At 44.0% G+C, this 11,521-nt stretch overlaps 1 protein-coding gene across 1 annotated transcript in view; it reads right to left on the reverse strand.

Moving 5' to 3' along the window:
• Positions 1-8,984: 8,984 nt before the first annotated feature.
• The window catches only part of SCN4A (sodium voltage-gated channel alpha subunit 4), a 99,302-nt gene continuing 96,765 nt past the window's right edge, over positions 8,985-11,521 (reverse strand). Inside the window, exon 26 of the mRNA XM_069076856.1 lies at positions 8,985-11,177. Coding sequence (XP_068932957.1) covers positions 9,970-11,177 — 1,208 coding nt within the window. The 3' untranslated portion in view covers positions 8,985-9,969. The remainder of the gene's footprint in view (positions 11,178-11,521) is intronic.

Consider the following 11,521-nt stretch of genomic DNA (forward strand, 5'->3'; position numbering starts at 1 on the left):
GAGCGTGTTAGGTGAAGAAGCACAATACCTTAAGAAAAACTTTTACTCACAAATCTGATTTTTAGCTAATAGATGATTTGGGCCGTTATTGTTTACTTGAGGAAGAGGTTCACCGCAAGCCCTCTTTAAAGGTCAAACTCACGCAGGGCATCTTCCTACTTGTTTACAAATGAGTGGTCTGTGTTTGCTCAGGCAGACTTGATAGAGGAGTCCTTGGACCTCTATTTCCTGACCGTCTTCTGCCATTTTGTTTCCTTTTCTGAGCAACAGGTCAGAAATGAGCAATCCTGAGAATGTACAGTTTCAGCCTTGGGGATGACCTTGTAGATAATCTTGATCTAAAGGGTTCTTCCATTCTAAAGTTTACAAGTAAGAGAGTTCTTGAGTTGGAGAATTGGACACTGGTCTCCAACGGGAAAAGATTTGCTCAACTGTATCTTGGAGAAGGAAGAGAATTCTCAGTAATACTCCCCTGAGTTTGGAAGACTAAAGCCACCTTTTGGAGGGCCAAGAAGTCTGGAGCTTACCATAATATTGCTGTGAGTTGCTTAAACTATGCATCTTAGACAGGTAGAAGGTCAGTAGGGAGTGTCTTTATCTTGGGCGTTTGGGTGGGTGGAGGTGGAGGAGTCTAAAAAAACTTTTTTGGAGGGCAATTGAGGTTAAGTGACTTGCCCAAGGTCACATGGCTAGTTTTTGTGTTAAGTGTGTGAGGCCAGATTTAAACTCAGGTCCTCCTGACTCCAGGCCCAGTACTCTATTCACTGCACCACCTAGCTGCCCCAAGTCAAAAAAATCTAATGGGTTATTTGGATACTTTATGTTTCTGCCTTTGTTCATGAGTATCTGTGAGTACTTTTTATATTATAGATTTTTCTGTGGTGCTTGAAATAAAGATGTCCTATATCTGATAGTCATATTGTAGATTAACAACCTCTACAGAAATTAAGAATTCTCTTTCCCACCCCTGAGGGAAACCTAGATAAGCCAAGCCTAAATTTTATTCATATTTCCCTGGGGTTTTACTTGAGAGTGAGAGGTTGAGTTTAAAAAAAAAGAAAAAGATAGTGACCTTTGAGGGTCAATCCTCAAGATTAAATCTAGTTTCTGTGAGCCAAGGCTTGTCCTTAGGGTCAGAAGGAGGTGAGAAAGTACCTCTACGTGACTGACAAAGACAGAAACTTTTGGGAGGGATAGGAAACAGCTAATGTTTGTATCCCCAGATTAGCACAGTGCCTTGCAAATGGTAGATACGTAATAAATACTTTTTAACTTATCCATTTATTTATTCACTCATTTCTTAAGAACATGACATATTCAAGAAACTTTGCCATGTGCTAAGGACTCTCAAGGAGCTTACCAACTATTTGGAGGAAGGAGAGACAAAATGTAAACAAACAGCTATGACACAAGAGAGGGTGAGATACGTGCAAAGGAAGATGTCTAGCATCTTCCATTCCCAGATTAATACTTTTGAACAAGTGTAAAGGTGAGGCCTAGGTAAAACACCATAATCTATCTATCTACTATCTATCTATCTATCTATCTATCTATCTATCTATCTATCTATCTATCTATCTATCTATCTATCTATTTATTTCTAACATTCTTTTAAGAAAAATTTTGAGTTCTAATTTTTCTCACTCCCTCCAGTCCCTCCCTCACCCATTGAGAAGGCAAGCAGGCAAAGCACTATAAGAAATATAAGAAGGGATAGATTATTTCGCTTGGGAGGAGGTAAGGATCAAGAAAGTCTTTAAGAAGGACTCAATATCTTGGGCTTTAAAGGAAGGGCCTTGGAATATCAAGAGACAGAAAAAGGGGACACATAAATTCCAAGCCCAGTGGATGGCATGAACAGAAGAATGGAGATGGAAGGAGCACAAGGAATTCTCCTGAGGAGAAAGAATGGAGAAGGGAAGCAGAGTGGTCCAGTCTGGCTGAAACATGAAGAGTAGTATGAGATAAGGCAAGCTAGATAGCTTGGTGAACAGAACTTGGGGTCTGGACTCAAGGAGACCTGAGTTCAAATCTGTCCTTAGACACTTACTAACTGTGTGACCCTGGGCAAGTCACTTCACCCTGTTTGCCTCAGTTTTCTCATCTGTAAAATGAACTGGAGAAGGAAATGGCAAATCATTCCAGTATTTCTCTCTCTCTCTCTTTTTTTGCTTTTTGGAGGGGGGAAAGGCAAGGCAATTGGGGTTAGGTGACTTGCCCAAGGTCACGAGGTCTGAGGCCAGATTTGAACTCAGGTTCTCCTGACTCCAGGGCTGGTGCTCTATTCACTGCACCACCTAGGTGTCCCCATTCCAGTATCTTTACCAAGAAAATACCAAATGGGGTCATGAAGAGTCAGACATGACTGAAAAATAACTCGACAAGATGAAGGTAATAATATCTATACTGGTTGCCTCAGAAAGTCATTGCAAAGAAAATCTTAGCAAACACTATTTTCTTCTGGAATAGGAACTTTTTTCTTGAACTGAGATGCTGCAATCAGACATTGGGGGAAAAATGGGACAACTCTAAAGAGAGGTTTGATTATTATGACATCAGGATTTGGGAATTTTTCATTCTTAGTAGGGCTATGGCAAATTTGAGGTTTTGCAATATTTCCAATATTGCAATATTCCAAATATTCCAATATATCTCCAATTTTTTAACTTACTCTTGTTTTTTAAAATCTTTTAATGAACCACCACTAGTCATTAATAAAGTTTTTTTCAACAAAAAAGTAAACTTTATTAGATTTTATTTTCTTGTTTGCAAAAGAAATTTTAAGAACAAAACACTTTAGTTATACATATGATGAGATTCCAGGGATGGGGAACCTGTGACCTTAAGGCTGCATGTGGCCTTCTAGGTTCTTGGATGAGGCCTTTTGATTGAGTCCAAGTTTTACAGAACAAATAATTTTATTAAAGGGAAGTTTGGATTCAGTCAAAGGGTCGCACTTGATCTAGAAGGCCACGCGTGACCTCAAGGTTGCAGGTTCCCCACCCCTGGACCAGCTCATCCTGAAAGTATTCCTCTTAGTTAGAACTTTTTATTTTTAATTCTTGGTAAGGCCCTTCCATGGTGGGGGTGGGGGGAGTGGCTTTCTCCATCTCTCTTTATTCTAGTGGCTGTCCTTTGTTGATTATTTCTTATTTATCATCTTTCTTCATTGTTTGTACAAAGCCATGGGCGTATCATTTCCTCTTTATATGATGAGTTCCTTGAGGGCTGGGACTGTTTTAACTTTTTTTTTCTTTAATTTTCAGCCTTTAACACAGTGTCTGGTACAAAACAGGCGCTTAATAAAAAGCTTATTGATGAAGTGACTACTTAGAATTTAATATGACTACAAAGACTTAAAAATTTTTTTGAGTTTATATGGCTATTTGGGCTTTTTTTTTAAAGTGAAATTTATGTTCCCTTCCTAGTGTTCAGTGCAGGGCTTGGCACATAGTAGGTTTTGAATAAATATTTGTTGATTGACTGATTGATTTCTGATTCTAGGTGCATCACTATCTACCACTCTGCACTTCCTCTCTGAGAAGAGTGGGACAGGAACAAAAACAGAACCCTAGGCTATTTCTCTTTTGTCCTGGCCACACTGGCCTGAAGTCTTCCCTCTTTCCCATAATTCTCCTTCAAAGGACCATGATAATTTCTAAGAGGAAACAATATTAGAGATAACTGCAGTAAAATTATATTAAAAACAATGCCCCCTCCCAAAAGAAACATTTGAAATATGAAAAACCTAGAGGTGTACAGGAGAAGCTCAGTGTTGAGGAAGTAGATTTTTTCTCCCCAGTAGAAAAGGGAATTATGTTCCCCAAGACTTCATATAGGAGTTGGGGTCTGGGGTCCAAGGCTCACATGGTGAGTTTGCAGTGACACAGACACAGATACTATCTGCCACTGAAGTTTGGGTTTGTATGGCAGTATGAAGTCAAATACAGCTAGTCTTAAGTAAATAAATAAAATAAAAAAATAAAAATGCACAAACAAAAAACAGTCCTAAGAAGAGATCTAAGCCACAGGGACCAGGAAAAGAAATTTTTTAAAAATTGTAAGGACACTAATTAGATGTGACCCTGTTTTATGTCTAGATATTTTGGTACCAAGGGCAAGAACTCTGGGTAACCAAGGCTTTCTACCCAAATTCAGGACTCCTCTTTCTTTTCTTCTCTCCTCTTCTTACTCTTGTCCCCTCTCTACCTTTGAAACCTGGGGAATAACAAGCATCGTCATCAGAACTATGGGTTCCAGGCTGTTCCAGATGTTCCTGGGTGTTTACAGATGTTCTTGGACAAAACAAAATAACATTTCCCCGTAAAGGTATCAGCTGTTCAGCCCATGGAACAGCCTGGGGATTACAAACAAGATAGGATTGAGCTTAATGACCTGGGGTCTTTACAAGGATTCCGGGCTGGCCTGACGTGTTTGTGTGTGCGCAAGTGTGTGGGGGGTGGGGTGGGGGAAGGAAGGAAGGGGATGCAGGGCAAAGCAGGACAGGACTAGGAAAGTAATAATGCCCTGTACCTCTTTAACTCCAAGCCTGAGTCCCCTAACAGCCCCACCGTGCCTTACTTTGGGGGGCTCTCTGATTTTATCACATGTCCCCACTCTCCTGAAGGAAGGAGGTCTGCCCTAAAGACCAGTGGCTCCTTTTAGAGCTCAAAGGTGGGAGGGCAAGTGAAGAAGGTTTTGGATGTAATTGTGTTTCGTGTTCTGGTTTATGGTGGTAATTGTTTGCTCCAGTGATTGGGGTGTATAGGGGCCCAGGAAGGAGGGTTGGAGAGGATCCTTGCAGACTCTGTTTCCTTATCTTATCAAAAGACAGGTCCTAGAAACCTCTGTTCCATGAGAACTCAACTCATCTTCCATCTCATCTCTTCCCCCCCTCCTCCCGCTGTCCTTCTCCCCCTCCCTATCCCCCACCCCTGGCCATGTGAACATCCGTGGTCGTAATGCAGATGTGCCCTTTGTAGCTTCATTCCTATTCACACTGGGCTGATTGTTTCCTGGGCCCCAGAGGGGAACTCTGGGGACACTCTCCATCCCAGCTCTGCTTGGTTCTGGATAACGGGTTATTTATTACACAGGGGATCATGCTGTTCCCTCCGTGCCTTAACACAACAACATAGTACCCTGACCTCTCTGTCTCCACACCCTGATGTCAGTCAGCCCTCCTCCCCTCTGCTGTCCCTCTAATATCACCTTTCCTTACACCCTGACTCTCCTTCCCTTATAGGGGTGGAAGCGGGATCAGAAACTGAGTTAAAGATAATGAAATGGGGGCTTAAGAGAGGGGGTGCTAGCAGGAAGGCTGGAACATAGAACTTAGGAATCGAAGGCATTTTACAGAATGTCTAGTCCTATCCTCTTCTTTTTCAGGCAATGAAACTGAGATGAAGATAAGAGAAATAATTTGCCCAAGGTCACAGAGGCAGTAGGTAGCAAGCCTGACTTCTAGATTTTTCCATCGTCTGGAAAAGAAAGAAAAAAATCCCACCTACCACCTCCAAATCAAATCAGGTTTCTTAGGTTCTATTTGGGACCCTCAGCAGGGAGGATGGAGGTGTGATTTAAAATTTAAATGGTCTATTTGGTCCCCAGGGGTCAGAATGCTTATTCCCTCTAAAAGTCCAGGGGTAAATGGGGTGATTACAGGAGCCTGGAAAAAGTTGAAATGGGGATCATGATCCCAGAGGGCAAGAGACCTTGTTGGGTCTTCTTTTCTCAGATCCGGTCTTCCCTTCCCATTCCCAGAGCTCTGGACTGCTAAAGTGCTCAGTTTACCTGGGAGATTGGGCTTGAGATAGGAATTTACGTGGCAGGGACCTCTAGACCTCAGGGGCCATACAGATCTGACAAAAGACAGGAGGAAGGGATTTAGTTATTCACCCAACAAATAAGTATTAATGAATATCCACCATGGTCTAGGGATGAAAGCATGGGCTGTCCCACAGGGTAGTCTTTTAAAATTTAATTTAATTAATTTTAATTTAATTTAATGAGGCAGCTTGGTTCTGGGGTGGACTGTGTAGTACAGGACATATGGATAGTAACTGGCCTTTATACTGAATAATTACATCAGTCATAATATAAATAATATAACCCTTTAAAGTTTGCAAAGTGCTTTTATGTACATGAACTTATTTCAGCATGGAAAGTATAGTTGGAAACAGTGTTGGGTGTTAGCGTCAGAGGATCTGGGTTCAAATCCCAGGCTTGCTACTTGGGCAAGTTAATGATTGCTCTCAACATCAGATTCCTCACTTCTAAGATGAGAGGGTTGAACTAGATAACCTCTTAAGTTCTGAATCTATCATCCTAGGATTCAAACAACCTCAAAAGAACCTTGTGAAGTAGAGCCTATATGCAGATTTATCCCTATTTTACAGCTGAGGAATCTGATGGTTATAAAGGTTAAGTGATCTGTCCAGGGTCACACAGCTAACATGCATCAGAAATAGGATTTTAATACATTTTTCTCTTCAGTGTTCAGCACAGGTTTTGAATAAATTCTTTGTTGATTGGTTGATTCCTGATTCCATGTCTAACACTATTAACATTATACTACCTTTCTTTCTTTCTTTTTCTTTTTTTAGTCTTTTTGGAGGGGAGAGGGCAGGGCAACTGGGGTTAAGTGATTTGCCCAAGGTCACATGGCTAGTAAGTGTTAAGTGTCTAAGGCTGTATTTGAACTCAGGTCCTCCTGACTCCAGGGCTGGTGCTCTATTCACCACGCCACCTAGCTGCCCCCTCTACTACCTTTCTTGGCAAAGGAGCAGAGGTTGGACCCTGGACTATGTTTCTTCTGGCCTGGCCACATGGCTTGATGAGAACCTAAAGTCTTTGCCTTTTCCTTCCACCCTCCTTTATCTTTGTTGTTGTGGCTGTTGTTCAGTTGTGCCTGACTCTTTGTGACTCTTTTTGGGGGTTTTCTTGGCAGAGATACTGGAGTGCTTTGCCATTCCTTTCTCCAACTTGTTTTACAGATGAGGAAACTGAGGCAAACAGGGTAAAATGATTTGCCCAGGGTCACACAGCTAGCAAGTGACCAAGGCTGTATTTGAACTCACAAAAACAAGTCTTCCTGACTCCAGACCCAGTGCTCTATCCACTGTGCCCCCTAGCTGCCCTCTTTTATCTTTTACCCTCTTTCCATTTATGTGCCATAAGGAAAAGAACACTGGGTTTGAAATTCAAAAGACCTAGGTCCAAATCTCCACTCTGCTACTTAGCTATGTGAGCCCAGGAAAATCACTTCCCATCCCTGAGTGTTAGTTGCATTTGCAAAGTAAGGTTAACCTATATGATGTCCAAAGCCTAGAGTCCAAAGCTCTAAATTAATGATCTTATCCCCATCTTTTATTATTCCTTCATCCCTCCCCCTTCATATACACTGCCCCCATTTACATGTTCTCTCTTTTCCCTTGTCCAACTCAGACAACAGGACTGTTTTGGGTTGATGTTTATTGTAAGAAATATACAAAGGAAACAGGCTTCTCTTTACTTGGCTCAGAGCAGCTGCATCATGCCCACCCAGGTCATAGGGCCTATTCAAGGCAGTTCCCACTCTAGGGACACTCCTGTTCCTACTGGTCAGCAATCTGGCTTTGCCCAATGTATGTGTGGCAGGGGTGGAGTGGGGCAGGGCAGGGAAAGGAGAGTCTGAACCTTAGAGGGGTTGAGACGAGAGGGCCAGGCCCAGAATTAGGGATAAAGGTTAGAATTCCAACTGCTTTCAAGATGTGTGCACAGAGAAAGAACCAACCTTAGCCACACAGACAAAAGGCTTCCAACTCTTAGAATTTTCTGTCACTTCAAGAGAAATTTCCAAGCTCTAGGGCCCAGGGAAGGAGAGTAGGACTGGCCAGGAGAGTGGATAGAGAGAAGCCCTACTATTTGAATGAACACAGTGAAAAAATAGATGAGACAGAGACAGATGAGACAAAGGGATAACCAGATAGAGACACAGAAAAGTAGAAGGGAAAGAGACAGAAAAATATGCAAAGCGTTGAAGATAAACTGAAAAATAGAGAGTAGGAGAGATAAGGGAGACACACAGTCATAGAGATCTACTAGGGAGTGGCAAAGAGATGCCTAGAGATGCTGAGAGATCCAGAGATGGAGAAATGGAAAGAGACCCAATGCCAGAGAGGGGAGCAATGGGTGTTCATGCTTATCAACATACACACACACACACACACACACACACACACACTCATGCACTCACACGTTGCTCTTGTTTTGAAGGTTTTACGGTTTCCTGAACTTTAGTCAAATTGTTCACAAGAAACGAGAAGAAGAAGAAGAAGAGGAACTTGGGACAATCTCGTTCTCAAACTGAAAAACATGAGGCCCAGCCACCAGATAAACACACCACATATGTGCCCACACATACATGAGTACATATATAAACACACAAACACACAGAGGGAAGGGTGTCTAAAATAAATCATTCCCTGAGCATCCTCTCAGGTTCCCTCTCTGGCCTTGGAACTTTCTCCCTAATCTCTTGGGGGTTAACCAGGGAAGAGCTCCAGAAAGGTGGTGGTGATCTCCAGATCAGCTGGGACTACAGCTGAAGTGCCTTTTGCCTCAAGCCTTGTAGGTTGTCAGAGGTATGGCTCCTAGCACTTGGGACCAGAACACCTGAATCCCTTTGGGGGCTTTGAAGGTACTACTTACTAGTCCTTCATTGCCCTTATTTGTAGAAATGGGATTAATAATTTCTATTATTCCCAGGATCTCTTGCCCTTAGGGAAATGGTAGTAGAATGAAAGAGTTGGAGTGGTGGGTGCAGAGGGTGTAAGGGAGAGGCAATCTCTATGTCTTGAAGGAGAAAACAGACTCTGTAGTTCTCTAGAGTGGGGTGGGCTTTAGCCTTCTTTCCTAATACCCCTCCCCCAACTCCCTTCCCCCAATAACAGAAACCTCTTACCCTTCCCTCTCCCAACATAGTCTGGACAACCCCAGCAAGGTACTTTACACTTTAGCCATGTTTATGTTACGTGTACACCAGGCACATAACAGCCGCTGATCTTGACGCGTGGTCAACCACACTTCACAGAAAAATAAAATTCCAAAATCATATCCTTATTTATATCTGCTCCCAAGGGGATATGGCCAGTTTGGACAGGGACCAGGAAGACAAGTCTCAGCAGGATCAACAAATGGAAGTTCCTGTGATCCACAACCTCCTACCCAGTGACTCGGTGGTCCAAATGTCAGGGTTGTTTGTGAGGCTGTGTTGGTACCAATAAAATTTCTGATGAATCATCTTTTCCAGGGAGTTCTGTAGCTGGTGGGGGTACTGGCCAGGTTTAGAAGATGCTTGGAGCTGGCATGAGCCCCAAAGATGGTGCTCCCCATGGACTCTGCTTTTAAGACATCATTCTCTTCTGAGAGGGGGTGAGTGGCTGAATTCCTCTGGAGAAAGGGGGCTGGGCAGCCCTTAAGACACTGGAGATGTGAGCACAGCTGATTGGTTGTGAGGGCTGAGTATAGCTTTCTGGGACTTTAGGCTCTATGTGACTGGCCATGGAGTGAGTGCCTGAAGAAAACAATCAGCTCCTAAAGCCCCTGGGCAAAGAGGAAATAGATGGTAGCCCCCAGGAGGGAGAGAGAGAGTAGCCTCGATGACTAATAGGAGAAACTGAGGAGAGACAGATGGACGGACAGACACTCAAGCTTCTCACCCCAACTCTTGAGGCTTTTGTGGCTCTTTCAGCCAACAGTAGACAATTCACATTTCACACGGACTGTGCAAGAGTGGGAGAAAGGTCTCTGGATTCTAGGGTGAGCCCCTGAATGGCCAAATCTGTCCCACCAAGATAGATTTGGGCATCACCCCACCTCAAAGCATGCCTCCATCACACGACTAAAACCTATAGGCTGGAGTACAGGGTTCAACAGGGGAGCCCACCTGGGGCAGAGCCCACTGAGGGAAATATTTATTCCCACTTATTAGACAAGTGACTCCTTGACCCCTGGGCGTACTCCTTGCCCCTGTGGCTCTGGGGATGATGGGCTTGAGTCTGGGGCATCAATGGGCTTGAGACCCAGGGCAGGGCCAGCCTCCCCTGTTGCTTTATCCTCTTCTTTCTGGGAGCCGTTGTTCCCATACATCTTGTTCATGTTATCTGCAATCAGCCCCTCCTTCTCTGGGGCTTCAAACCCACTGCTGTCTCCACTATGCCGGTAGAGATAAGAGGCCTGCTTCATTGAACGCTTAAGCAGATGCCGGCGGTAGGCTCTCTGGATCTTCACAGCACATACCTCTTCATGTTTCCTCTTCAATGTTGTGGTGATGGGTTCATAGGAGACCTTGGATGGATTGGCTGCCATGAACTTCTCCTCCATGGTCTGCTTGAGGGCATCCATCTCACCCGAGTCCCCTAGAACCTCTTTAGTTAGAGCAAAGAGTATGTCTAGGCAGTGAATCTTGTCTCCAGGGACCATGGGAAGATCCAGAGTGATAAGTTTGATCTTGTTGGGTTTGGCAATCTTCAATGGCTCCTGTAGGGTGTCCACAAAGTCAGAGAGGCGACTGTAGGCAATGAACTGTGTGGCGTCTGGATCAAACTTCTCCCATGTCTCATAGAACATCTCAAAGTCATCCTCCCCCAGTGGCTCACTGCTCTCCTCAGTGGCCACGTTGAAATTCTCCAGAATGATGGCGATGTACATGTTGACAACAATGAGGAAGGAGATGATGATGTAGCTGCAGAAGAAGCAGATGCCTATGGAAGGGTTGCCACAATCGCCCTTGACACTGCTGCCTGGGTTCTCCAGCTCAGGGTCACAGTCTGGGGGTCCACTGTTAAGGATGGGGTTTAGAAGCCCATCCCAGCCAGCTGAGGTGGTGATCTGGAAAAGGCAAATCATGCTGTTGCCAAAGGTCTCAAAGTTGAATATGTCATCGATGCCTGACTCTTTCTTCACATAGGCGAAGTTGGACATGCCAAAGATGGAATAGATGAACATGACGAGGAAGAGGAGCAGGCCAATGTTGAAGAGGGCTGGCAGAGACATCATGAGGGCAAAGAGCAAGGTCCGGATACCCTTGGCTCCTCGGATCAGCCTCAGGACACGCCCTATCCGAGCCAGACGAATCACACGGAACAGTGTGGGTGAAACAAAGTATTTCTGGATCAAGTCAGAAAGGGCAAGGCCTGTGAGAGAAAGACACGCAGAGGGAGAAAGATAAGAGAGATAGGGACAGACAGAGACAGAGAGAGAGAGAGAGAGACAGAGACAGAAAGAGAAGAAAGAGGAGAGAGAAGAGAAGGGAGATAGAGAGGTAGACAGAGGGATAAAGATATAGAGACAGAGAGAAGAAAAGAGAAGAAAGAGGAGACAGAAGAGAAAAGAGAAGGGAGAGAAAAAAGAAAAGAGAGAAAAGAGAGAAGCAAGAGAAGAGTGACAGATACAGAGGACAGAGAGAGAGAGAAAGGGAGAGAGAGAGAGAGAGAGAGAGAGAGAGAGAGAGAGAGAGAGAGAGAGAGAGAGAGAGAGA

Source organism: Petaurus breviceps, unplaced genomic scaffold (assembly GCF_028583685.1).
Source record: "Petaurus breviceps papuanus isolate PSGF00001 unplaced genomic scaffold, PetGlider_PUasm1.0 90925, whole genome shotgun sequence".
In the NCBI taxonomy this organism is placed as follows: domain Eukaryota; kingdom Metazoa; phylum Chordata; class Mammalia; order Diprotodontia; family Petauridae; genus Petaurus; species Petaurus breviceps.